A 24,391-nucleotide genomic window follows, 5' to 3' on the forward strand; every position below is an offset into this window, starting at 1 on the left:
TAATATACGAGTGATAAAACGGCTGTGCGCATTGAAATATTTAAAACAGTTGTCTGTTTTTAAAGGAAAGGCTTTTTTTTTAGCGATACAAATCTGGCATCGATTCCCACAAACATGCAAAATTTAATGACCCGTGTGTGTACGTGTCTGCAACTCAAGATGTATGCAGTAAAAAGGCCAGGGTTACTCTTATGTTCAGGTGTCGTTCTCTCTCACACACAAAAACGAGTCATCGTGATTTGTATAAAACGCGGCATTTTTTTTCCCAGCCACATTTTTCTTTGATCCCATCAATTAAAATGCACCTCAAAGCAGACACAAACCCAGTATGTACACACAGTCAAAGCTTTTCTATGGACCATTAGGTCATATCGAGGCTTTTGTGAGGTAGGGGCAGAGCAGATGCTGTGACAGGAAGTAGCTAACATAGTCCAGATGTGAGGACAAGAGGCCACCTCCCACACAGCTGGAATATGCGAGTGACTCAAGGCAACGACTGCTGTCACGCACGAGATGCTTGTTTTTTAAAGAAAGCTCTCCTGAACATGACTGAAAAGGAAATGGTTACTACTGTACTTGTATTATTTGCGTTCATATTTGATATCAACTAATGCTGGAATGGGCAATTTACAGTCTATGGACCTAAAAGGTCCCACAAGTTTGTTCAGGCCTACCAAGTAATTGTAGATAGAAATAAAACCTTGGTGTAACTAAAAGAAACAAAACATCTAACCCACTATCATTACAACATTGAAGATACAGACAGCATCTCTGAGGACTTTGTATACTGAATAGGCAAAGGGTCCCCACCCAGACCCCGAATGAACTGAAATGTACTTTGCGTTTGTTGGGACTGTGAGCCGAATTGTATACTGTACTTGTCGCTCTTTACTACCACTTACAGGTACTATCATGTAAGCGACCTGGCCCCAATCTGCAAGGACACCAGATCGATCACAGGAAATAGAATTCAAGTGTTGAAGAAAATGTGATTGAATACAAGAGCTATAGCAAAACATTTGCGAGAAAAAAATAGTTTCAAGGTATTCGTTTAACTGTTTGTGGTTGTAGATTGTAAAGTTGCAGAACTGCAGTGCGTTATCATCAAGTAACGTTTGGATACACTGAAAAATATTTTATCCAGCTTTGATTATACGTTTATGTTTTACTATTGTGATTAGACCAATACTATACATAGCTACAACTGTGCTCTGACCACAAAATTTTATTTGAAAATACAAATTATTCAATTAGATTTGTGCTAGATAAGTTTAATTACAGGGTACACAAAATATACTTATGCTATTTATGCTGGAAGTTGAAAAAGAAAGCAATAAACATAGTTTCCTTAACATCATGACTACATATCAGTATAAGGGTGACCATGGAAAACTGACACCGAACAGAAGGAACCGTTTCTTTGTTTTCATTGTATTGACTGCAATGCAAGGGCAAATTAATCCTCTTCCTCATCTTCATCAATTAATACCAGTTTCCGGCGACGCTTCACTGGTGCAGAAACATCATCATCGTCTGAATCTGCGTCACCGTTTGCGTCAGTGTCCATGACAGTGGTGGAACCGGCATCTGCAAAGACAATCTGGCTCAATCATATTTCCACATCCAGAAATTTTAAGTCTCAGGGTTGAAATGCAGTATAAGTTGATGTAAATTTCCTTTGAAAAAAATGTAAATGAAATAGAATACAGTACCCTCCTCCTCGGCACTCTCCAACGTTCTGTTTCTTTTAGTTATCTTCTCTTTGGCACTAAAATACAGACATCAGATGAGGACTTAAGTCATTTACAAGCAAAACAGTTACTTCTGAGCAAGGTTGAACAAATCGACACAAGTTTTGGTACACTCACCTCTCAAGTGAACTGTTTGCATCATCAGTAGAAGCGAAATCTATATGAAATAAACAAGGGTAGAGAAATAATTGGCATGATTTGCCAAGCCATTTACCAGCTTGAGAAAACTAGGCCAAGTGCAACAATGTAAATATGGCCGCTGACAGAACAAAAGGCAGGTATTGACTAAAAGCCAAATACAATATTTAGTTGGGTACACGAGAGACTTCTAATTAAAAAACAGAGGATGAGGTGTCCACACATACCATCATCTGTGCTTGAGTGCTGTTTCCTCTTGCGTGCAACGACCAGGGCTCTCAAAGCATGAGCTCGTTGGGAATTTGAGAATTCCCTTTTCTCCTCACGATGTTCTTCGGGTGGACCGTCGTCGTCGTCTTCCATAAGGACATCTTCACTTTTAGATTCATTTGGATTTTGCCTGAGGGACACAGCTGCACCACGTAGCTGAGCTGGGCTGATCTTCTCTGGGATTCTCCAAAATGTCTCCTAATTAGCATGCGTTACAGAAAAAGTGATGTCAAGCTTTAAGTGGATTGGCAGGATTTTTAAAACAACAAAATAGTCTACTGTTTGTCTGAAGACTCAAGATGGAGTTGCTGAAACTTGCCACTGTAATACTGAGAATTATACCCCCACCTGTTCATTTTCAGGCGCCCGCATTCCCAGCTTGCGCAACAACCTGTGGAAGGTCTTGTCCTCCATCGCGTCTTCACATGCCTCGGTGAGAGGTACAAGAGGCGTAGCCTGGGAAAAACCTGGTCCAAAAGGAGCACATGACACCAAGTCTTAACTGGATATTCTTGAACACATTTTTCAACCAAAACATCCTTTTGGCGACTTCCCTTACCATCTTCTTCTCGGCTTTTAGCTGCTCGGTCCAGACAGCGTTGTAACCATTGAAGGGCTTCAGACATCCCTGGATGACAAACAATGTCACGACCCTTGCGCTGGTAAATTAATAACCCAGAACATATTATGTCTGCCCTGCTTCACACTGAAAGGTATTTCTATGTTGGTAACATTTATTTATTTGAGTATGTAATGCATAATCAACTTTTATAATGAAGGACTACTGCTCTGAAATGATGGTTAGTGTGGCATCCATGTTTTTGTGGCTTGAGGGGGGCTTTTCAGGTCACGCTATCCAAGCGGAAGAACTTTCCAGTTTCCATGAAGTAGAGCTGTTCATTGTTAATGAATATAGTTTATTGCTTCCTGATTTAAATAAAATGATAGTACAGTATTATCCTGAAAAAATATGAATGACAATACAGAAGAGTCAACGTCGATCGACTTAAAAAAACGTCTGAAGGTGTGTAACCCTAACCGTGCCAGAATCAGAACTGACTACCGTATTTTCTGGTGTATAAGGTGCACTAGAGTATACGTTGCACTCCCAACGAATGATGTATTTGCCAACTTTTTCCATATACTGTAAAAGGCGCACCTTCAATGAATGAAAAAAAAATCTGAATATAATATATTAATATAAAAATGTTTTCCAAATATTAGGCACACCTCATTATAAGGCGCTACAGTAGAGGCTGGGGTTATACATGACTGCTTCTACAAGTCAGTGGCTGCTGAAATTAGTTGTGAGGCTCAATATTACTTGACATATAAGGCGCACCGGCATATAAGGCGCAGGGTTATCTTTTGAAGAAAAATAAGGCTTTTGGGTGCACCTTAACACCAGAAAATGTGGTAATTACATTGCTGTAAAACCAGACTTTGATACTGTTGTTGTTTTGGATCGTTCAAATGAGTAAATGTTATGATAATTAAAATAAATCACCTTCCTCATGTAGCCTCGTGACTGTGGCACCAACATCAGCCTGCCTTTCCCCGTTGGACACAAGGCTCCTGCTGCCATCAGTCTGTCCTTCCAATTCAAGCTCATCTTCTTCCTCACTTTCTTCAGACTCATCCTCGACTTCTCTGTTCAGAGGCTCACCTGAGAACTCTTGTGTGAGTTCTGCCAGGAAATCCTCTTCACTCTGCAGGAAGACGGTTTCACAGTTTTCCTCGTTTGGCTGTCTTACAACAAGTATTAGAACTTACCATTTGTGCGGCAGAGTTTTTTGGACGAGCACCTCGACTCTTCTTCTTGTAAAGTTCTCGCCTCTCTGTCACAAGGCCCAAACTAAGCAGCTTGTCCACCACACGTCCACGAGAACGCTTGGCTGTGAGCTTCTTAAGAATGTTGCCAAGCACGTCTAGAGAAAGAAAGGGGGGAGGATTTAAAAATCAAATCGAAATTGAGTCACCTCAATAAATAAGATGCTTTTGTCAATAAAGCTCTCAGCGATTACCATCAGACTCTTTGTATTCTTCATAGAGCATCTGAAGTTCTTCTTCCTGGTCCTCGGTCCAAAGAACAATGTTGGTACCTTTCCTTTGATGCAGAAAAGTATTTTTTTGTTAATTAGTTATCCATTCCAAATGATCATATGACAGTCGGTTGATGGTTTGGGCCTTCATACTTGGGTTTCTTCAGCTCTTTCGCGCTGTCCACCAGACCCATGCGCACCAACTGGGTCACAACCTGCCTGCGCGTGCGTGTACTGTTGCTTAGCAATGGCAGCAGGGTCTCCACAATGTCTGGATCTGCCAAGAATCCGCAAATAGCAACAAGAAGCACTATTAGTTGCCCATTTAACGCAACATGCAAAATAAATGACAAACAGGAGCGCTGACAGTAAATGAAAAAATTCTAACCTTCAGAGAGCCGGTGCTCTTCATAAAGTTTAGACAATTCCTGCTCCTCTTCTTCCGTCCAAGCCGCCATTTTTTCCATTCTGACAATTGTAAGACAGTGATAGAGAATAGACAGAATAGAAGTGATTATATTTAAAAGTTTTATGCTTAGTTGGCCGCCACAAGGCCCACAATGGAAGCACAGAAAATCCGGGGTCAATCTGAGGTGTACAGACACAGCCTGTTAAACTGTCATCTTCATGTAGGAGATCTGGCCTTGGACTAATTTATGACTTGGTAAACTCACAGGAAGAGGTCATTAGCCAGGTAACAAATCTATTGGTTCATGGAAAGGACAACCAATTAAAATGTCTACTTTCTGTTGTTTTATAGTTGTTGGTGCTTGAGGCGTCCAGGAGTGTGGTATTCAAATCAAGAAGACTATGTTTTACTAATTTAACACTTAAATTTGCATATACTCTCAATAAATAGCTTGGCAGAGGGCTGCAGACGTTGGACGTCGGTCATGAATGGCTGTGTCCCCTGCCGGCAGTAAAAGACAATCTTCCTGTGTTCGAGACTGTTCACAGTATGCGAAAAAACATCTCTGACAGACAGTTACCAGATAATTTGACATTTTTCTAGCAAGCTATCTATGCATGTTTCTCACATTTTGAAACTAATGCATCTTTTTTCAGTTTTTACATTGATACAGTTTTGAAAGAAAATGACTAACCCATCTTTGCCATAGCCTTCAGTCATCTCGCGCACAGCGCCAACGTTTTTCCAGAACAACAATTCAACGTAGGTCTTGTTGTTGGTGGCTGCCAAGGAAAAGAAGCGGCTGAGCACGTACTTGGCAAAAGTGACCAACTCCTGAGAAGGACAGAAAGTACATCAGCTTATGGGCCTCATCATTGTCATTTGTTTTTTTTGTTACCTGCCAAACTAATCAAGTTCATGAAAAGCTACACCCATACAACGCCATTCGTGTCAGTGCAGAGCAATGTTTTACATTTTAGTCATTTTCAACATGGGTACAGGCCTACGCTCTACTTGGCTTCTCTTACTCATGTTATGAACCAACCTTGTAAGCAGCAGCAGCTGCGTCACTCAAGATTTTGTTGAAAAGATGGAAAACCGACAGTTGGTACAGCAAGGCGTCCATTTTGAGGTCATATGCCACACGGTGAAGCATTCTAGCGATGCAGTGATTTGTGTGAGGGGTGTTTTTCGCGTAGGATTTGAGTAGGAGCAGGTATGGACGCACAACGTTAGTGTTGGCAAATCTGTGCGGGGTGAAAAAAAAAAATCGACATAAAAACTGTGAGCGTGGGGTATGATTTGAAAGGCAAAAGATCAGCTTGGACACTAAAAGGTGAACAGTCCAAATGGCGTACTGAAATACAATATAAAGACATGTAACTGGAAAGGGGCCATTTTCTGTGCTGATATCTCATATAGAAATATTCAAATTTATTGACTGACTTTTTGATAAAGTCCAGAAATTTGAACTCTGTTTCAGAAACCTGGACTGCCTCCAACTCTTCATCCTCTTCTAGATCAGCATCATCCTCACCATCATCTTCCATCGGAGTTTCAGGTGGAGGGTTCGACTCTGAAATCAGGGGATAGACGTGAATCTTGCATACAGATGGCGCAATGTGCATGCCGTGTAAAGACGCTGTGTGCATACTCGGCAACTCCGCATGCAAGATCTGCTTGAGGAGTTCCAATTCTTCTTCAGGTTCCACATCAGTCGAGCCAAACACATCTCCATCGGGCCATACTTCCCTGAGTGTAATTGTTACTTTAATCTTCCCATGTTTTTGACACTTGAAGCTAACAGTGTAGTGGATTTGAGGCTAACAGTGTGGTGTATTGCAACTGACCTGGCAGCCCTAAGAAGCGCTAAAGCTTCCGTTCCTAATTGAGCCTGCAATGCATCCTGCACCCGCACCATTGCCTCAGTTCGCTGCTCTTCAAGAGGAGTTTCCGATGTGGCATCGAAAGGCACGATACGCTCAGTTAGAGACTCGGACAGCTGGCAATAAAGAGAGAAAAAGAATGGATGATAATTAGGCACGGGGAGTAGGACTTTTCTTATTGATGAAGAGACTGGCCCAACAAAAGATCCTGAATGATATTTTCTTTCTTTCATACCTCACGTTATCAGGTGCAAAGCAATAAGAGAAAAAAATGACACTTGAAAAGTTGGGTTCTCCAACTTAAATCGAGATACTACAGCATTTTTTTCCTTTTGTGTCATCCCAATACTTTAGAAATTAATACAAAGTCAGCCGTGTTTCTTGTTCACTACAGATAATTACACTGACCTGAAAATTCACACTCTTCAGTTGTTCTTCCACATTTTTCCAGGTATCTGCCAGAGCTTCTGGGGTCCTTTCTACAACGGGCTGTGTTTTGTCTTTCTTGGACTTTTTCCGCTTCACTCGTTTTTTCTATAATATCCCCACATCATGAGCTGATGCGTGAATCAAGAGAGTGCATTGGAGAAATTCATTTCCAAATTATACCTGCACAACCAAGTTCCTGCGACCTTTGCAGAAGCGCTCGAGCATACGCAGGAAGAGATGCGTCGACTCCACCAAGTCTTTCAAGTAGGACTCCGGCTGCTTAGTCCCGTCATATTTTCTCAGCAGAGTCAGGAATATCTCCCGATATTCCATCAGATAGAATATGTTACCTACAAGGCGAGGGTGGGGTAGGGGGAGCAATGACAATAAATCATTTGTAACTATGTCCTATGTACTAGTTAGTTAATTTAATTTAAACTATACAGCATATTCAGTGGTCACCACATTATGGAAACCGGCATATCAAGTTTGATTGAATGTCAAGAGTTATTGATTTTTTAAAAGGTTTACTTATGTATGGTTAAAAAAATTGCATGTTCTGGTAATTGTCTCACAATGGTCCGAATGGAAAAGATGCAAGCTTGGACAGAAAAAGAGGAAGTGGAATTGTCCCATTTTGTGAAGAGCATGGCACTCTGAATATATACCGTTAGCGCTCCTGTTTGTCATTTGTTTTGCATGTTGCGTCTATGATCTCTTATAAATTGCATATTGAGCATTATCATCTTTGTACATGTAGAATATTTGGCGTCGGGAGCCATACTTTTGATCACATTGGCGCTGTTGCGGATGCTTTCGTCCTGCGATCGGTCCATCTCATTTACAGTCATTAGCAGCTCCTGATAAGCCTTCAGTGCCAGGTGCATCCTAGCAGGAACAAGCAGGAGTAAAATATCAATGGGTCAGCAATTCCCGAATCACCCGGCTTCCCAACTCTTTTCTTACCTACGGGACCAGGATGTGGCCTCTTTGCGGTCAGTCAAAATCATCTCGTAGTAATTGGTGATGTTGCGCTCAATGAAATGGAAAGTGCGGGTGGACATAGTCTCGGAAACTAAATCAGCTTGGAAATTGTTGCCACGATTAAAGGCCATGAAGAAGCTGAGCGCCCACAGATAGTAAGTCTCATCGTGCTCTTGAGACTGCTCCCGAATCAGGCTTTCCTGGATATGAGGAGGACAAAAAAAATAAATAAAGACTTGTACAGTTGGGATAGCTAAAATTGTACTGTACTCCAACTGTTATATGATGTTAAGTCATATAAAAAAACGTGTTTTGTTTGAAAAACTGTTTTTTTTTTCATTTTTACATAATGAAGACAAATTTTATCTAGAACTGCTTCATGTAACAAAGAGGGTACAGAAAGTGCTTAAGAATGAATAACTCTCTGTGTCTTTATGTTGTCACATTGTCTTTGTGCTGTCATGTTATTTTTAATTTAGTTTTTTTTTGTTCTTTTGACTTCAAGACGGCGCAGCAAGAGTGGCTGCCTTTCCAGCAGCTCATGTATTTTGTTTTCCTACTTTCATTCCTTTCATCACTTTGCTGCTGTGAAATGTAAATTTCTCCACCGCGAGACTAATAAAGGCCTTTCCAATCCAAATACCAAAATCAGGGTGTTCTATTACATAATACTGAGATTTATTTCAAGAATTTTGCTTCTAAAAGCTTAATAATTCTTACTTTCACTGACAGTGGAAGAGAGATACCAGTCGTAATTAAAAAATATACATACACTGGTATATAAATCTGTATATCGTATTTGACAGTGTATAAGGTGCACCAAAGTATAAGGCACGGGGTCATCTTTTGAAGAAAATGAAGGCTTTTGGGCGCGCCATATACACCGGGAAATACGGTAATAATTCATACTTTCACTGATAATGGAAGAAATATACCAGTTTTCATTAAAAAAACATACACTGATTTACAATTCTGTTTATAAGTATATATTTAATATAATAATAATAATAATAATACATTTAATTTCTAAGCACCTTTCAAAACTATCAAGGACACTTTACAGTAACTGTAAACTGTGATTGTTAAAAATATATACAGTATTTCCTGTTGCAGCTGCTGACCTTGACAATGTACATGAGGCGATTGTAGCAATTCTCTAAAAAGTCCACACAAAACTCTCGCAGGAAGAGTCGAACGTTCAAAGCTGAGCGACGTTGGTCCTGACTTTCCCGGGCCTGTCGATTTCGCCTTGGAACACGTCGGATAGCTTTACCCATGTCGTGAGTGTAGTTTTTGAACTGTGAATTCAAGGCAAGAAACATGTCGGTGACTTTTTCTTGCAATGCTTCAGTAAATTGCGTCACGGTACTTACATTGTGAACATTTCGATGATAAATCATGTCATTGTCTCCGATTGCTTTGAGTCCTTTCACAACAAAAGAACCTCCAAATCGCGAATGTCTGACAGAAGGAAACAAATCAATAAGTAATTTCAGGTGGAATTTGCAAACTGCATTTAATTAGCTGAAAGATAAATAAATAAAGATATGACTAGAAAATGAAAATACTTCTGTGAAGATCTATTCATAATCATGCACCTGTTTCCCCTTTGCAATGTGCGAGAACGTTTCTCCGCTTGCTCCTTCTGCCTCAGACCTTCCAGCTCTGACGTATCTCTCTGCTTCTCCTCCGCCGAGCGAGCGTGTCCCGCACTCACTAAGGTGTCCGGTGTCTGCGCCACACCACAAGTAACCTCAACCAATGAACAGCCATCTATCTCAATGTGCATTGATGAAACGGAAACAAGATGCTTTAACTATACCTGGTCTCTGAACATGAGAGAGATTATTTCCAACACATGCATACTCCACTGCTGCTCACTCTGGGCCGACGCCAAGAACTTGAGCAGATCATCAAAACCACTCATGTGAATGGCCCAGAGCAGCCTGTCGTGGACATTGGCGTCGTCATCTACTTTCTGCATCAGAACAATATATAAAATAGACACGAAAACAAAAAAGGGGAGAGCTGTGGTAACATTTACACCTAATTTGAGTCATTGTTTTTAACTCATTCACTGCCAGACGTGCAAAAATGTATCCACTCCAGTCCTCCAGGGTTTTGTCATTGTCACTCAAATTCCAGGAACCACAGAATGTTGACTATTAGAAACCATAGACTCTCTTCTTTTATCAGAAAAAAGTGTTAATTCCTAAATTACATGGTTCTGGAGTTATATAAGCTTGAAATGAGGGCGGCTGTCCAAAATACAATGCAATACATACAAATTAACAACAGCTAAAGCTGGAAGAAAGCGCTAATATGGAAAAAAGAAATGCTGCGCACTCGTGGAAAAGAAAAACCACTGCCAGCGTTGTATCGGCACCCAAGCATGAAAAATCAAAACCCGAAAAAAATTGGGAATGGCGTTCTACATCATATTTTCAATTCGCAAATAAATTTGTGAATGGCAGTGAATGAGTTAAAATATGTTTTTAAAAAGTGTAGAACATCAGTGCATTAAACTTCGGATTCCTTTTTAAATCTATGATAGTACTAATTGCAAATTTCCCCATTGTGGGACGAATAAAGGTTTTCTGATTCTGATTCTCATAGCTGTAACTTTGAAAAGCGACCTCCAAACACAATGAACTGCTTCAAGATGTCTCATTCAATCAATCAATGAAATTCTTCATAAACTCATATGCTGATCACAATACAAACGTTCTAGTTAAAGGACAATCGATATCACTTTTTTGTTTCCTAACTGACATCAGAATAGATATTTTTAGTCAAAAGCAAAAAATCAATAAAAATGACTTAAAATGGCCAAAATCTGAAAAAATAATCAACCCGGAAGTGGACAGTTTCAGAAGGTCCCACCCCCAGTTGTGACGTCACGCCACGACGTCTTGCATTGCTGGAGAATCAAAACAATGGCTTCAGATTCGGAGAAGATGCTTTCTTGTTACACATCCAGCTATGAATATGATTCAAATAGTTCTGAAGAGGAAAGCATACATGTTTGCAATCGATTAAAGAATTTATTCCGTGCCATTTTGAGGCAACATTGGGGGAAAACCTCTCACCCAAAAAGAGGTGTCCAAGCTCCTGTGATGAATTAATCAGCCTGTTTCCACAGGCTGATGAATTCCTTCCATGGAGCTTGGTCGCCCTCTTCTGGTGGCTTTTTGGTGCAACACGAGGTTTTCAGAACAAACAAGTACAGCAAAATACATTGCCGTGATGAAAGGACTGCTACAATGTGTCTTTTTTTCGGTCAGGGGCCTTTCTTCAGTGACGTCACGTACGGACTCGTCACCAACTCAAAAAAAGGACTTCCTGAATATTCAGCGTGAGTCTTAAACCGTAAAATATAGCTATATGCGGTGGAATCTTTGTAAAATACGCTCAGTAGAAGTCATTTGCAGCCATTTTACAAATTATGGACGCAACTTGTCCGGAGACATCGGTTGTCCTTTAAAGTATTATGTGTATCCAATCAAACCGCAAAACATTTCAACCTTCTCTTCCAAAGGGTCTGCAGGTACATGAAGCACATTCCTGACCAACATCAGAATTCGCTCGATCAGAAGATTGTCTTCTTCCTGCCTCTGCTCCCATTCCTGGAAGGAAAGCGGGAAGAAAAATAAAATAACATGCTTGTTTCAATAAAAATGGGCATGTAATTAAAAAAAACAAATAAAAAAATACAATGTTCACTAGTCTATCCCTTACCATTTGCAAAAGGTTGTACAGTGTCTCGCTTAAGACACCTAACACCTTCTCAGTCGCAAATGCCTACAATTACAATAAAGAAAAGAAAAGCATTGCTCGGTCATTGTCACTTGTTCACTTTGATACTTTGTACTACATATTTCACATTATTTGTACGTTTGAAATGTAAAGGTAGGTTTTAGCACCTACAAAGTATCACGCAAAAACGCTAATCCAGTATGGTTTAATTGCAATCTGTTTTGAAGGATACAGGCAAAGGTGGGGTAAAAAAAACATCATAAAAGATGCAGAGGCAATACCTCTTTGTAGGCTTGTAAATGAGACGTCACTTGCAAAAAGTGGTGTCGAAAAACGGGGTCGTCAGGAACCTTCCCAAAGCAGAGCATAGCAGGCTGCGTTAAATTGACCATTAACCTGTGAAAGAACAAATATAAACATAGTGTGCTGCATAGTACAGTTTTGACTCTCTTATTACATGATCGGTACATTTTTAAACGAGTGAGGTTTTATCCTGAGGTGTTTACCGTATGCAGGCATCAAACAAGGCCTTTTCACTCCCATGCTGAGTGATAATAGGCAGAAGGTCGTGTTCTAAGATGTGGCCTTCACCAAGCTGCTGGCGGACATCGCGGGTGTCATCTTCATAACGCAAGTACCTGATCAAATCTTTCACACTCTCTGAGACAGACAGAAAACGTTTTAAATTAGTCATCGTAGTATACATTTGTTTCCACATGGTGATTAAGACCAATGAGGATGGAGGAAATATAAAATACAATCCGCTGACCTAAACAATCCGCTTCTTTGTGGTAAATGTCTCCTTCCAGGTATCCAAGAGCACTGCATGTTGCCAGAAGTTCACAATTCATCTTGAATAAGTTCAAACACCCTCTGGAAGAACAAAAGTGAGGGTTCACACAGAAAAAAGAGACTAATGACCAAATACCTCCTTCAAAGGTCAGAACTTTTTGACATTCCAAAAAAAAAAAAAAAGCAACCCTGGTACATGAAATAAGCAATGGTGCAACTTTTTGGCATTATTTCTGATATCTGAAATCACACAAAAAAGTTTTAAGTTTCTCTGTAAATGTACTTGTTCTGAGACCAAATCAACATAAATAATGAAATCAAAATGTTGTCTAATTCCGGAATAACCCAAAACGCCCTTGATTCATACACTCAGCTAAAAGACATAGCCCCTTTTTCATAGACAACATATAGCATATTTAAATTAATAAATACAACATTTGTGTGTATCATTCATGGTGACTGTCATCTGAGACGTCAACGGTGTCATTATTGACATTCACGGTATCATTATTGACATTCATTGTTGTGGACATAAAAGTATTCTGCCTTAATAAAGTAAACGGTTTCAGTTTCGGCGAAGACTTAAATTCTGACTGCATGTTTTTGTAGTTGTACTGTTTATCTCGGCGTATTAAACAATGTTTCTGTTTTACCCCCTGTCAAATAGCTAAATGGGTGGAATGAGAATATTATTCAACATCTCCTCATCCTGCTGTTAATTCGGGTTTCAGTTTGGATTTTTTAGAAATAGGAAAATATCGATTTGATGATCCCAACATTGATTGGACACCATAACGCACAAAACTCGCTATCTACTCACGTGTCAGTAGTTGTTCAATGCGTTGCCTCGCGGCGTGTATTGGCACAAAGTGTGAAATGTTATCAAGAAAAGTGTGTCGCTGTAACAAACAAGTCAAACGTAGGACGAAGACTCGCCATCTAGTCCACAAGTGTGGCGCCAAGAAGCGAATGAAATCGGATGTGGAATGTCGTCATTGTAGGGTCTTCTTCTTGGGATATTTAAAGTGAGCGGAAAGTACATACTAATATATCAGCGCCGTCTAGCGCAGGGAATACTTAACACAATTTCAAACAAAGTACAGGTAGTGTCCGCAGTACTGTCTGTCAGTCCAGTACTGTACAGTACGCTGTACAGTACTGGACTGCATGGCCTACACAGTAACTGAATTTCGACAATAAAATATCATGTCATAAATAAAATGTCATAAAATCGAAAAATATATATTATAGTTACATTGCACCATTTAATGTAAAAAATAAAACCGTTTCACAAAGTGGAGCATGACTAACTCCTATTCACCAGATTCAAAAAAATAACTAGAATTTATTAAGTGGCATTACTAACAAGCAGCACAATGTAATAATTACAATTCAGTTTGGCGTTCAAATCTTGTCTGTGGCCGTCCTGTGTGGAGTTTGCATCATGCCGGCATACGTGCTTGGATTTTGTCTTTGGTGTATTGGAATGGAACGATCAAAAATGTCTTCTATGGATATGATTGTGAATGCAAGGGACATATGTTTTTCATCATTAAATGCCAAAAGCTAACTTCACATGAGCACTTGACGTCGGTATGCTATAAAGAATTTGAATATTTTTATGAGCTCATCTTCTCAATGGTATAAATCTGTTTCATTTGTGTCATAATGGGCCAAAAAGTGTACCTGCATCTCGCTTTTGCTTTGCTCTTCCTGAATCAAGCTTTAGGCTCCAGCTCACCTGGGACCGTGACCGTAATGAGATTCAGCGCTTAAAAATTGATTAATGGAGAGGTTTTGGTGACTTCACATGAAGCAATCAAGACGGAGAAGCAATCAAGATAGAGACATGAAGCATGTTTAAGGTTAGTTTATTTGCACTTATGTGATCCTTCATTGTGTGAGATCACACGGCCATTTCATATGCCTTATTTGAACCATTTTTTATATATAGTTGCGACAGGTAGATAGCAAAGCTACTGGAATGTGATTATTTTTGTCTACGTATCATGGTATGTAAAGCTATTTCTTCAAATCGATGCTATTCTTTTCCACTGCTGTTGAACACATAGCAAGCTACAAACGTGGCCATCGATGGACTCCATGGGATTGCATTGCACATAAAGGCCTCATCTGGTATGTGGATCGGGTTATATTACAGTTCTGGTTTGTCACACACATGACACAGTTGTGTTTTGAAACAGCTGGGTGGCTTCAATAGCACCAAAGTGACACACCAGTCCAAATGTTCTCATTTTGCTTTGCACCTACATTTTATTATTCTATGCTAAACAATGAAACACAAAGGAATTTTGCTCTCTTTTTTTTTAATCCCCCATATGATTTTTACTTCTTGTCATGGCACGGGCCTTCATATTATCGCATCAGGTAGTTTTTAATCGTCCTTGTCATCTTTATCAGTGTGGACTGAATCTCTCTCCTTCTCTCGCTTGGATTCCTTCACCACCTGGTGGGAAAATTATGTAAATATTCTTACGTCTATGACAGGACTGCTCAATGCATCTTTTAAATACAATTTTCTCCATACCTCTCCATCTCTAGTCTCAACTGTCTTTATCACCACAGTCCTCTTGGTGCCACTCTCATAATCTGAATTACATGGATATTATTAATATCATTAACTCATTCACTGCCATTCACAAATTTCTTCGGGAATTGAAAATATGACATGGATTGCATTCGCAAATTTCTTCGGGATTTGATCTTTCATGCTTGGGTGCCGATAAAACGCTGGCCATGGCCTCAGGCAATGTTTTTTTCTTTTCCACAAGGGGGCAGCATTGCCTTTTTTCCATGTTAGTGCTTTGTTACAGCTTCAGCTATTTTTAAAGCGCTATATAAATCAATATGTATTGTATTTTGCACAGCCACCCCATTTCAAGCTCAGATAACTCCAGACCCATATAACTTAGGAACTAACTATTTCTTTCGAATGAAAGAAGAGTGTCTCAGGTTTCTTACACTGCATTGAACGTTTATGTAGTCCTGAGACTCAATATTCTGTGGGTCCTGGAATTTGAGTTACAATGACAAAAACCCTGGCAGTGGAGTGGACACATTTTTTGCACATCGTCTGGCAGTGAATGAGTTAATATGCTCAATAATATGACATGAAAACATACAAAATGGCAACCAGTAAACAGCAAATGTTTGATGGCCTACTGTTGGAATAGAAAACCACAACTCACCACGTTCACTAAGGTGATTTGTCATGCCAATATTGAGGAGAGGCATGCTGATCCTGAAGAAGAAAAAAACAACAACATTTCATCGCGCTCATTTCTTGTTAAATGTCACTTAAACTCAGACCACCCACGCTCACCTGCTCTCCTCACCCTCCAGAAGTTTACGATAAGTGGCTATTTCAATGTCCAGAGCCATCTTGACATTAAGGAGGTCCTGGTATTCTCGGAGGTGACGAGCCATCTCGTCCTTCAGGTGACGGATCTCGTCCTCCAGTCTGCCGACGTTGTCTTGGTAGTTCGCAATTTCATTGCCAAATTGGTCCTCCATGTCACGCATTTGCCTCAGGAGCGCTTCATTCTGGAATTATGGTGAAATTGAAAGAAGCTTATAGGGGAAACATGCAATGCAAAAAAAAAAAAAATCATAATAAAGTGCTGTCCTGACCGTGTTCTTCAATGCATCAATCTCACAGTTCAAGGACTGGATCTGCCTCCTGGACTCTGTGGCCTCCTGCTTGGCCTGCTTCAGAGCATCTCCATTTCGCTTAGCAGATTCAGTCAAATCTGCAAACTGCTCGCATAAAGATCAGAACGTCAAGAGAAAAATGTATCTTTGGGTCTCGGTTTTTGTTTCTATGCTTTTATTGCCAACCTTGGATTTGTACCAATCCTCTGATTCCTGCATGTTCTTCATTGCAATGGTCTCATACTGGGCCCTGATGTCCCTCAGAGCACCAGTAAGGTCTGGTCGGTTGGTGTGGTCCACCTCCATCCTCAGCTGCTGGGTCTGCACACTCACTTGAACGTCTTGGATTTCCTAAAATAACAAGCAATATGTATTTTTAAAAATTGTTTAAAGGACAACCGACGTCTCCGGACAAGTTGTGTCCATAATTTGTAAAATGGCTTCAAATGACTTCTACTGAGCCAATTTTAATAAGATTCCACCGCATATATCTATATTTTACGTTTTAAGACTTGCTCTGAATAATCAGGAAGTCTTGTTTTTGAGTTGGTGACGAGTCTGTACGTGACGTCACTAAAGGAACACCCCTGACCGAAAAAAAGACGCATTGTAGCGGTCGTTCCATCACGTCAATGTATTTTGCTGTACTTGTTTGGTCTGGGGACCTCATGTTGCACTCAAAAGCCGCCAGAAGAGGGCGTCCAAGCTCAATATAAGGAATTTATCAGCCTGTGGAAACGGAGGTGGCCACAGGAGGTCGCCATTTTCTGTCTCTTTTTCGGTGAGACATTTACCCTCAATATTGCCTCGTAATGGCACGGAATAAATTATTTAATCGATTGCAAACATGTATGCTTTCCTCTTCAGAACTATTTGAATCGTATTCATAACTGGATGTGTAACAAGAAAGCATATTCTCCGAATCTGAAGCCATTGTTTTGATTCTCCAGCAATGCAAGACCTCTTGGCGTGACGTCACGAACTGGGGACGGGACTTTCTGAAAATGCCCAATTCGCAGCTCTTTTTTTTTGCAGATTTTGGACACTTTCAGTCATTTTTATTGGTGTTTTGCATTTGAATAAAAATATCATACTGAGTGTTTTGGGTATTTTAGATGCTATAAAACGTTTTTCTGATGTCAGTTAAGAAACAAAAAAGTGACGTTGGTTGTCCTTTAAGCATGTAAGCAGAGCACAGAAAAGAACCGTCTGTCACACATTGTCAAATTGAAATCAAATGTTCTGATGAGTGACTTGTCTTGATTTAGCATCTTTGAGGGGACCCGTCAATGCTTAAATGCTCCTGCTTTTCAGTCTGAAAGAATTAATCCAAATATCAGTGTTGTGTAAGCATAAATATAATTTGCACCTACTTCATCATGCATCTTCTTGAGGAATTCAATTTCATCCATCAAGGACTCAATCTTCCTCTCCAGCTCCAGACGGGACAACGTGGCATCATCCACATCCTTGATGTTGTAAAATATAAAGTATAATATTTGGCTCATTGGTTAGGGAAAATTATTCATCTCTTGTTATCGCTAAAGCACAGTCTTGTTGGTTTAAAGTAGTCAATACATGTTTTCTTATTGAACATGGATGTTTTTGCAAAGACTCAAGAGAAATCTATGTATAACATTCTGTACAAACAAAACTTCAGATCCTTGTTTTTTTTCTTTCCTGAGCTCAAGTGGCTCATCAAGGTGACCCATTAAAGACATGGATGACATCAAAATGCCCATTAGTGAGATTGGATCCCAGAAGAACCTTCCTTGAAGGGGAAGAACGTTATATTTATTTATTAATGCATTAATTACTATGTATTTTTTGTTATATTTCATATTTTGTAGTTTTTATTTTGTATTTATCTGCATGTATTTATATATATATATATATATATATATATATATATATATATATATATATATATATATATATATATATATATATATATATATATATATATATATATAAAATGGAACTTTCAGATCCAACAAATAAATATTTTAACTATTTATTTATGTATTCATTTATCTATTTTAGTTATATATATATATAATTATTAATTTATTTGTCTGTCTATTTATGTATGTATTTATAATTTTAACTTTATCTTATTTATTAATTTAGTTAGTTATGTATGTATTATTTATTTATTTGTTGAATTTGAAAGTTCCATTTTGCGACACCAGTCCTTGGGACACAGATTGTATCTTTCAACATAGTGAACTGAGTGTTTACCTTGCGGAAGGCTGCAAGGTTATTCTCAGCGTCTGCCCTCTTCTGGGCTTCTTCGTCCAGCCTAGACGTCACACACGCACGCGCACGCACACGCACATTCTTTAGACACACAACTAATCTTTTTACACAAAGGGTATTAGCTTAGGAAAAAGGCACTCTGGATCAATTTGTTGATTCACTCTCCTGTAAAAGGTTTTTGGAGGTACGTCTTGTGGGAATACCAGCTGTTCCTTTTCCACTAATGCAGTACAATAAGGTCACCATGTCTCTTCATAAGGTTAACCATGATCCGCATCTTTTATTTCCCTGAAGAAATCTACAAAAAGGCCTGTGAGCAAATTGGAACGAAATTGATTATTGCATTGTAGTTCTGATCGAGTGACTTGAAATGCAAAGTTGCAGTAAATAGTTGTAATCGTAAATATATTGTGATGAAATATTTCTTGGTAGTGTACATCGACAATGATGAAAAAAAAGTCACTATGATTTTTTTGTCCATTTGGTGGCTGAGCGCCACTTCACCCGTCTTGTCCCATTAAAAATATGCAGAAATTGGACATTAAGTAAATTAGTAGGAAAGCGTCACATGGCTTCCTCATGTTTAATTCACGTTGGCGTATAGGGGCCCCCTTTTCTCCTAATGGGGTCTCTGGCACAATTTAATCAATGCAAAGGGACAGTGCCAACTCACCTAATGGAGTCACTGACTCACATTGATTTTTTTTTTTCCGCTGCTGCATCAATTTCCTCCCTGTTCCTTTACTGACCCCACCCTTTGCCTCGTCACTCTCCTTTTTTCCGGGCATGAACAATACATGCTGTTGATAATGAAGATGAATCTGAGCATAAGTAAAAAGAGCCAGCACACAAGTGAAGTCATGTACAGTACTTGATGGAGAGAGTTACTGTAGATGCCTTGCTTAAGGGCCCCAAAGTGTGGGTCTTGATGAAATCAAACCTGGAGTTCCTTAGTCTTCAAATTATTAATATATCTCAGTGAGAGAATACTTTTGCATCAAACTTTCACTTTGTTGCAATGGGTTGATGCAGTCGTGACTTGTGTTGCAGCATGATGGGCCACGCCCAATGGCACGATCTCTATATATTGTGCGCCCAATTCTATCTATCTATCTATCTATCTATCTATCTATCTATCTATCTATCTATCTATCTATCTATCTATCTATCTATCTATCTATCTATCTATCTATCTATCTATCTATCTATCTATCTATCTATCTATCTATCTATCTATCTATCTATCTATCTATCTATCTATCTATCTATCTATCTATCTATCATATTCCGCTCATATCATTTTGAGCGTGGGTTTCAAACCTTTGCTTTAGCAGGCCCAGGTCCTCAGCCAGGTTGTCCCTCTCCAGTTGGTACTGGTCCCTTTCCTTGCCAATGGCGTCCATCTGGCGCCTCAGCTCCCTCAGCTCATCCTGGAAGATCTCGGTGGCGCGGTTGGGCTGGCCAGATTGCAGCTGGCCTTTGTATTGGGTCAGCTCCTGCTGCAGTGCGCCATTCTGTTGCTCCAGGTAGCGCACCTTCTCGATGAAGCTGGCGAAGCGGTCGTTGAGCTCCTGCAGCTCGGCCTTCTCGTTGCTGCGGGTGGTGAGGAACTCCTGATTGATGGCCTCCGCCATGGTAAAATCCACCTTGTCATAGGTGATGCGTTGGGGCTGGGCGCTAGGTCGGGAACGCTGTTGGTGGTAAGTGCTGGAGCGAGAGGACACCATGGGTGACACGGAACGCATGTAGCGACCGCCGGAGACAGCCGGACGAGTAGAAACACTGGAGTAAGAGGACATGGAGATTGGATGTGGGCTTCCGAAGGTGCGCCTGTAGGAAGTGGAGGAATGCATGGAAGAATGGCTCATGGTTGGTTTCTCGGGCTGATCTTTTAAGAGAACGAAGAGCGGTGAGGCTTGGAGACTGCAAACCAGCGCCGGAGGTTTATATACTCGCAGAGTGGCTTGTGATTCCGAACCCCCCGCCCTTCCTTTTTCCATCACTCTTCCACATGTCAGCTCAGGCCACTCCCTTCCACACAGAGAGGAAGCCTGCCTCTCTGTCCCTCCAGCACCACTTTCTGTCTGGACAACTCCATCCTTTCAACAAGAGGACATCACAATGCTGCTTGAATGTCTAAAAATGTCCCCTCACGATCACTTCATTCCTTCTCATAAGTTATGTCCTCTTCTGCGGGTGTTCCATTCTAATTCTTTCATCCATATTCCACACGTCGTTTCAGCCTGTCTGCGTTTTTGTAATATCGTTTACATTTTGATCAGTATGTTCCCTTGCTAATCTCGTAATGGATCGTTTGAATTCTGTCCGGTTTCTTTCATTTTTTTTTTCGTCCACTTATCTTTCTTTTCTCTCATTCGCTTTCCACTGCCTCTCCCTTTACAGTAATTCAATACTTAATTGACATCCTGGGCGTCAGTGGGATCGCCATGACGATGCAGTTATTCAATAGCTTTTATGCTTTACACCCAGTAATCCACACTAGTCAAGTACATCAGTGGGAATGAACAAGACTCACTTTGGACGATAATAACACTGTTTGAAGTTGCATACAAGTTAAAGGACAACCGACGTCTCCTGACAAGTTTTGTCCATAAATTGTAAAATGGCTTCAAATGACTTCTACTGAGCGTATTTTACAAAGATTCCACCGCATATAGCTATATGTTACGTTTTAAGACTTGCGCTGAATATTCAGGAAGTCTTGTTTTTGAGTTGGTGATGAGTCCGTACGTGACGTCACTAAAGGACCGCCCTTTACCGTAAAAAAAAAGCATTGTAGCGGTCCTTCCATTACGTCAATGTATTTTGCTGTACTTGTTTGGTCTGGGGACCTCGTGTTGCACCCAAAAGCCAGCAGAAGGCCAGAAGAGGGCGTCCAAGCGCCATATAAGGAATTTATCAGCCTGTGGAAACGGAGGTGGCCACAGGAGGTCGCCATTTTGTGCCTCTTTTTTGGGTGAGAGATTTTCCTCCAAATAAATTCTTTAATCGATTGCATCTGAAGCCATTGTTTTGATTCTAGAGTGAGGCGAAGACGTCCTGCCGTGACGTCACGAACTGGGGGCGGGTCTTTCTGAAAATGCCCAATTCGCAGCTCAATTTTTTTGCAGATTTTGGACACACTAAGTCATTTTTATTGGTGTTTTGCATTTGACTAAAAATATCTTACTGCGTGTCTTGGGTATTTTAGATACTATAAAACATTTTTCTGGTGTCAGTTGAATAACAAAAAAGTGACGTCGGTTGTCCTTTAAGTCTCACGATTTGGTCGTGAGACTCCCGATTTTGATCACAATACTCACCTCTCATGATTAGAGAGCCAAATCTCGTGGTTTCCCAAAAATGTGATTTTTTTTTTTTTGCTTCTCTCATTTGTCACAGTTTTGTAAACAATACCATTCGCCCCGATTTGGAAAGTGACCAAACTACGAATAGCCTCTATTGCCGTCATTGTCTGCCAGCGCTCAAAAAATGAGAATCAAGAATAGCTCGTCTCGCAGTGCACGTGATCTCATACGTTCGAGAACAGCAGACGAATAAACATGGCGAATAGTAGCAGCGAGAGTCCAAAGTGTCCTGCAATAAAAAAAAACAAGATATGAATGAAAATTTCAGTCAGGTTGGCAAACTGAATATTCTTGGATAAGAGCAAGCGATCGTGGACTATCATTTGCATTTTGTTCAATATACTAGGGATAACGTAAAAGACCACAAGCAATTTTATAAAGCAACTATTGACACAATACTGACAGTTCATTTGTAAGGTGAAACAAAAGAAAATGTAAAAAACTAAATCCATTTTTATACTAATTGAATGTATAAATAAACAATAGAAGCATTTAGTCAGTCAGTATCAGTTTTATTTACTTCTAATTTACACTTTTGTAACGCTCACATTATTTTAAACCGCACCACAGAGTCACGAGTACGAAAATCTCCCGATGTATGATTTCTGAAATTTTATATGTATGAAGTTGAATGATTTTTGGTTACAGCGAATATAAATCTACTCCACACGATTTGTTGTTCTTATCACATATTACTCTAAAACAGCTTTATACTCCACTTTAAACAGAACAAAGTCATACAATGAGAAGCTGATGTGTGCTGTTATCCATTTTTTTATTTTAAAATAAGAATGCACCACTGGCTTGATTGCAGATATTATTGATCCTTTGACTTTCTGCTTAGGTTAATGGGTTGTGTTGAGCTGTGGCTTTTCCGTCCTCTGAAGTGATGTGTGAGTGCATGTGTGGTTATGTATGTGTGTATGTACGGGTGCTATTTCGTCATTTTAATTGGGTTGTCACCCCCATCATAAAGTTGACGTCATTCTGAGCATGCTCACGGTGACTGGGTGTGGCGTAGCAAGACCAGCTCGGCTTAATACCCTCTGTACTCTCCGCCAATGTCATGTTTTATTTTCTTTTTGAAGAAACTCAAAATGTTTTCTACACTGCACACTACAAGACACTTTAATTGACCATTTGACATCCTATTTACCTCCATGCCATCCTGCTTGCTTTCCGCCGCCGAGGTCTGGCATTGTGTGCAAATGGCCGTTGTCTATATTTGTCTTCTGAAATCTAATCAATCGGCATTGTACTCTGGCCTTCCATCTCCCCCATGTTGTCACTATCACTACTCACAGTACATTTATCTTCTCGTCTTCATTTCTTATTTGGCTGTGTCAAATATTTAGCTCCAACATGTACATAATGTTTTACATGTGTGTGTTATCACAGTTTGGTGTAGCGGAAGCCAACAGTAATTTAGAAAAAGAACACATTTAATCATTTTTGCAGGGACTCAGCTATATCAGTAACATAACACCTTCCCCAGCTGTTACCATTAAAGATCGATCCTGCTTTTTTCCCAGAGAAAACCCAGAGGAACCATAAATCCAATCATCGACAGGATCAAGCTACAATGTCTGTTTCCATTTCCACTCGCAGTGTGTGGGTCGGATTTCATATCTTAATGGGTATCTTGATATGAGCAACATGGGGAAATAAAAATGGTCTAGGCTCAGAAGGCAAAAGAAGCATGTATGGATGTTATGGTAAATGCACACAGCTTTAAATTGGATAATTACTTCGAAACATAAAGTCATTTTTCAATCTGTTTTTTGCTGACATGACATACAAATCATGGTGATTGAATTTTCGTGCAATGAATGGGGATGCGTATGACTCATCTGCTGGTTTAACGAAGCTGACATTGTTGTCTGGGCTGTGAAAAATGATGACAAAAGCAGGGTTGTCGAGTAGCCGCCTCATCTGTAGTTAAAAATGGAAACCAAGAGGCCGGTATCTACCCCGGTCAAGGATTACGCCTCGTACTGATGTCCAAAAACGTTTATTATGGAACACCGTGAAAACTAAAAGACATTTTAAACAACAATCGACATTACTACACTATGTTCGAAAGACATACAGTAAATAAGCAAATTAATAACGTACCGTGTGCACCTTGTAAACCCAAAGTAGACAAACTTTAATGACGTAAACTTTAATGACGTTTTTCTCTTCTCTCGCAATTTCTCTGGTTCTGTTTCTCTCAGCCTAATTTTGGCGCATCAAAACACATGACACGGAACCGGAAGTGATCATGACAAAATATTCTAAATACAGTAAATTAAAGTATATTGAGGTGGATTTTATGAAAAACATAAATATGAAGGGTCAAAACAACAAGCCCAAATTAATTATATTTTTGTTGTCATGGCAACCAATGACAATACAGTATTGGCGTCAGTTACAAGGCCAATGAACAACCACAGTTGATCATTGCCTGCAGTGGTTAGCAATTTTAATAGAGCAATGCAATAATGCAGTGCTGGAAGATACAGTATGGTGCATATTTGGGAAGGAAGAAAGTGTAAGAAACTACTTTGTTGGGGTCATTGCATTACTTTTCCAAGGTGATTCCTGGTGGCAGATGCTTCCTAATTAGCTTTGAACCAATAAAATCAGACCTGAG

The 24,391-nt window shown here is 39.9% G+C and overlaps 2 protein-coding genes across 2 annotated transcripts; both read right to left on the bottom strand.

The window, feature by feature from the left end:
* Positions 1-1,210: 1,210 nt before the first annotated feature.
* Positions 1,211-13,437, bottom strand: timeless (timeless circadian clock). Its single transcript, XM_089011048.1, has 30 exons — positions 13,278-13,437; positions 12,435-12,538; positions 12,172-12,325; positions 11,947-12,061; positions 11,648-11,710; positions 11,434-11,535; positions 9,732-9,887; positions 9,508-9,641; positions 9,283-9,370; positions 9,031-9,207; positions 7,892-8,109; positions 7,710-7,813; positions 7,106-7,275; positions 6,905-7,030; positions 6,461-6,612; positions 6,265-6,362; positions 6,057-6,186; positions 5,656-5,857; positions 5,305-5,444; positions 4,590-4,669; positions 4,355-4,478; positions 4,184-4,266; positions 3,933-4,087; positions 3,667-3,868; positions 2,719-2,787; positions 2,508-2,626; positions 2,117-2,357; positions 1,869-1,908; positions 1,713-1,768; positions 1,211-1,587 (listed from the first exon to the last, which is right to left on the bottom strand). The coding sequence occupies exons 2-30, from the start codon at positions 12,514-12,516 to the stop codon at positions 1,457-1,459; spliced, it is 3,711 nt and encodes a 1,236-aa protein (XP_088867174.1). The 5' UTR covers positions 12,517-12,538; positions 13,278-13,437; the 3' UTR covers positions 1,211-1,456.
* An 875-nt stretch (positions 13,438-14,312) lies between these two features.
* On the bottom strand, positions 14,313-20,336 carry prph (peripherin). The gene is made up of 9 exons (XM_089010150.1): positions 19,709-20,336; positions 18,371-18,431; positions 17,503-17,598; positions 16,316-16,480; positions 16,109-16,234; positions 15,801-16,021; positions 15,667-15,719; positions 15,006-15,067; positions 14,313-14,924 (listed from the first exon to the last, which is right to left on the bottom strand). Exons 1-9 carry the CDS (start codon positions 20,254-20,256, stop codon positions 14,853-14,855), a joined length of 1,404 nt encoding a protein of 467 aa, XP_088866276.1. The 5' UTR covers positions 20,257-20,336; the 3' UTR covers positions 14,313-14,852.
* Positions 20,337-24,391: the final 4,055 nt, after the last annotated feature.

The sequence above is a fragment of the Hippocampus bargibanti genome, linkage group LG12, assembly GCF_051943395.1.
Source record: "Hippocampus bargibanti isolate YZ-2025 linkage group LG12, ASM5194339v1, whole genome shotgun sequence".
Classification (NCBI taxonomy): Eukaryota; Metazoa; Chordata; class Actinopteri; order Syngnathiformes; family Syngnathidae; genus Hippocampus; species Hippocampus bargibanti.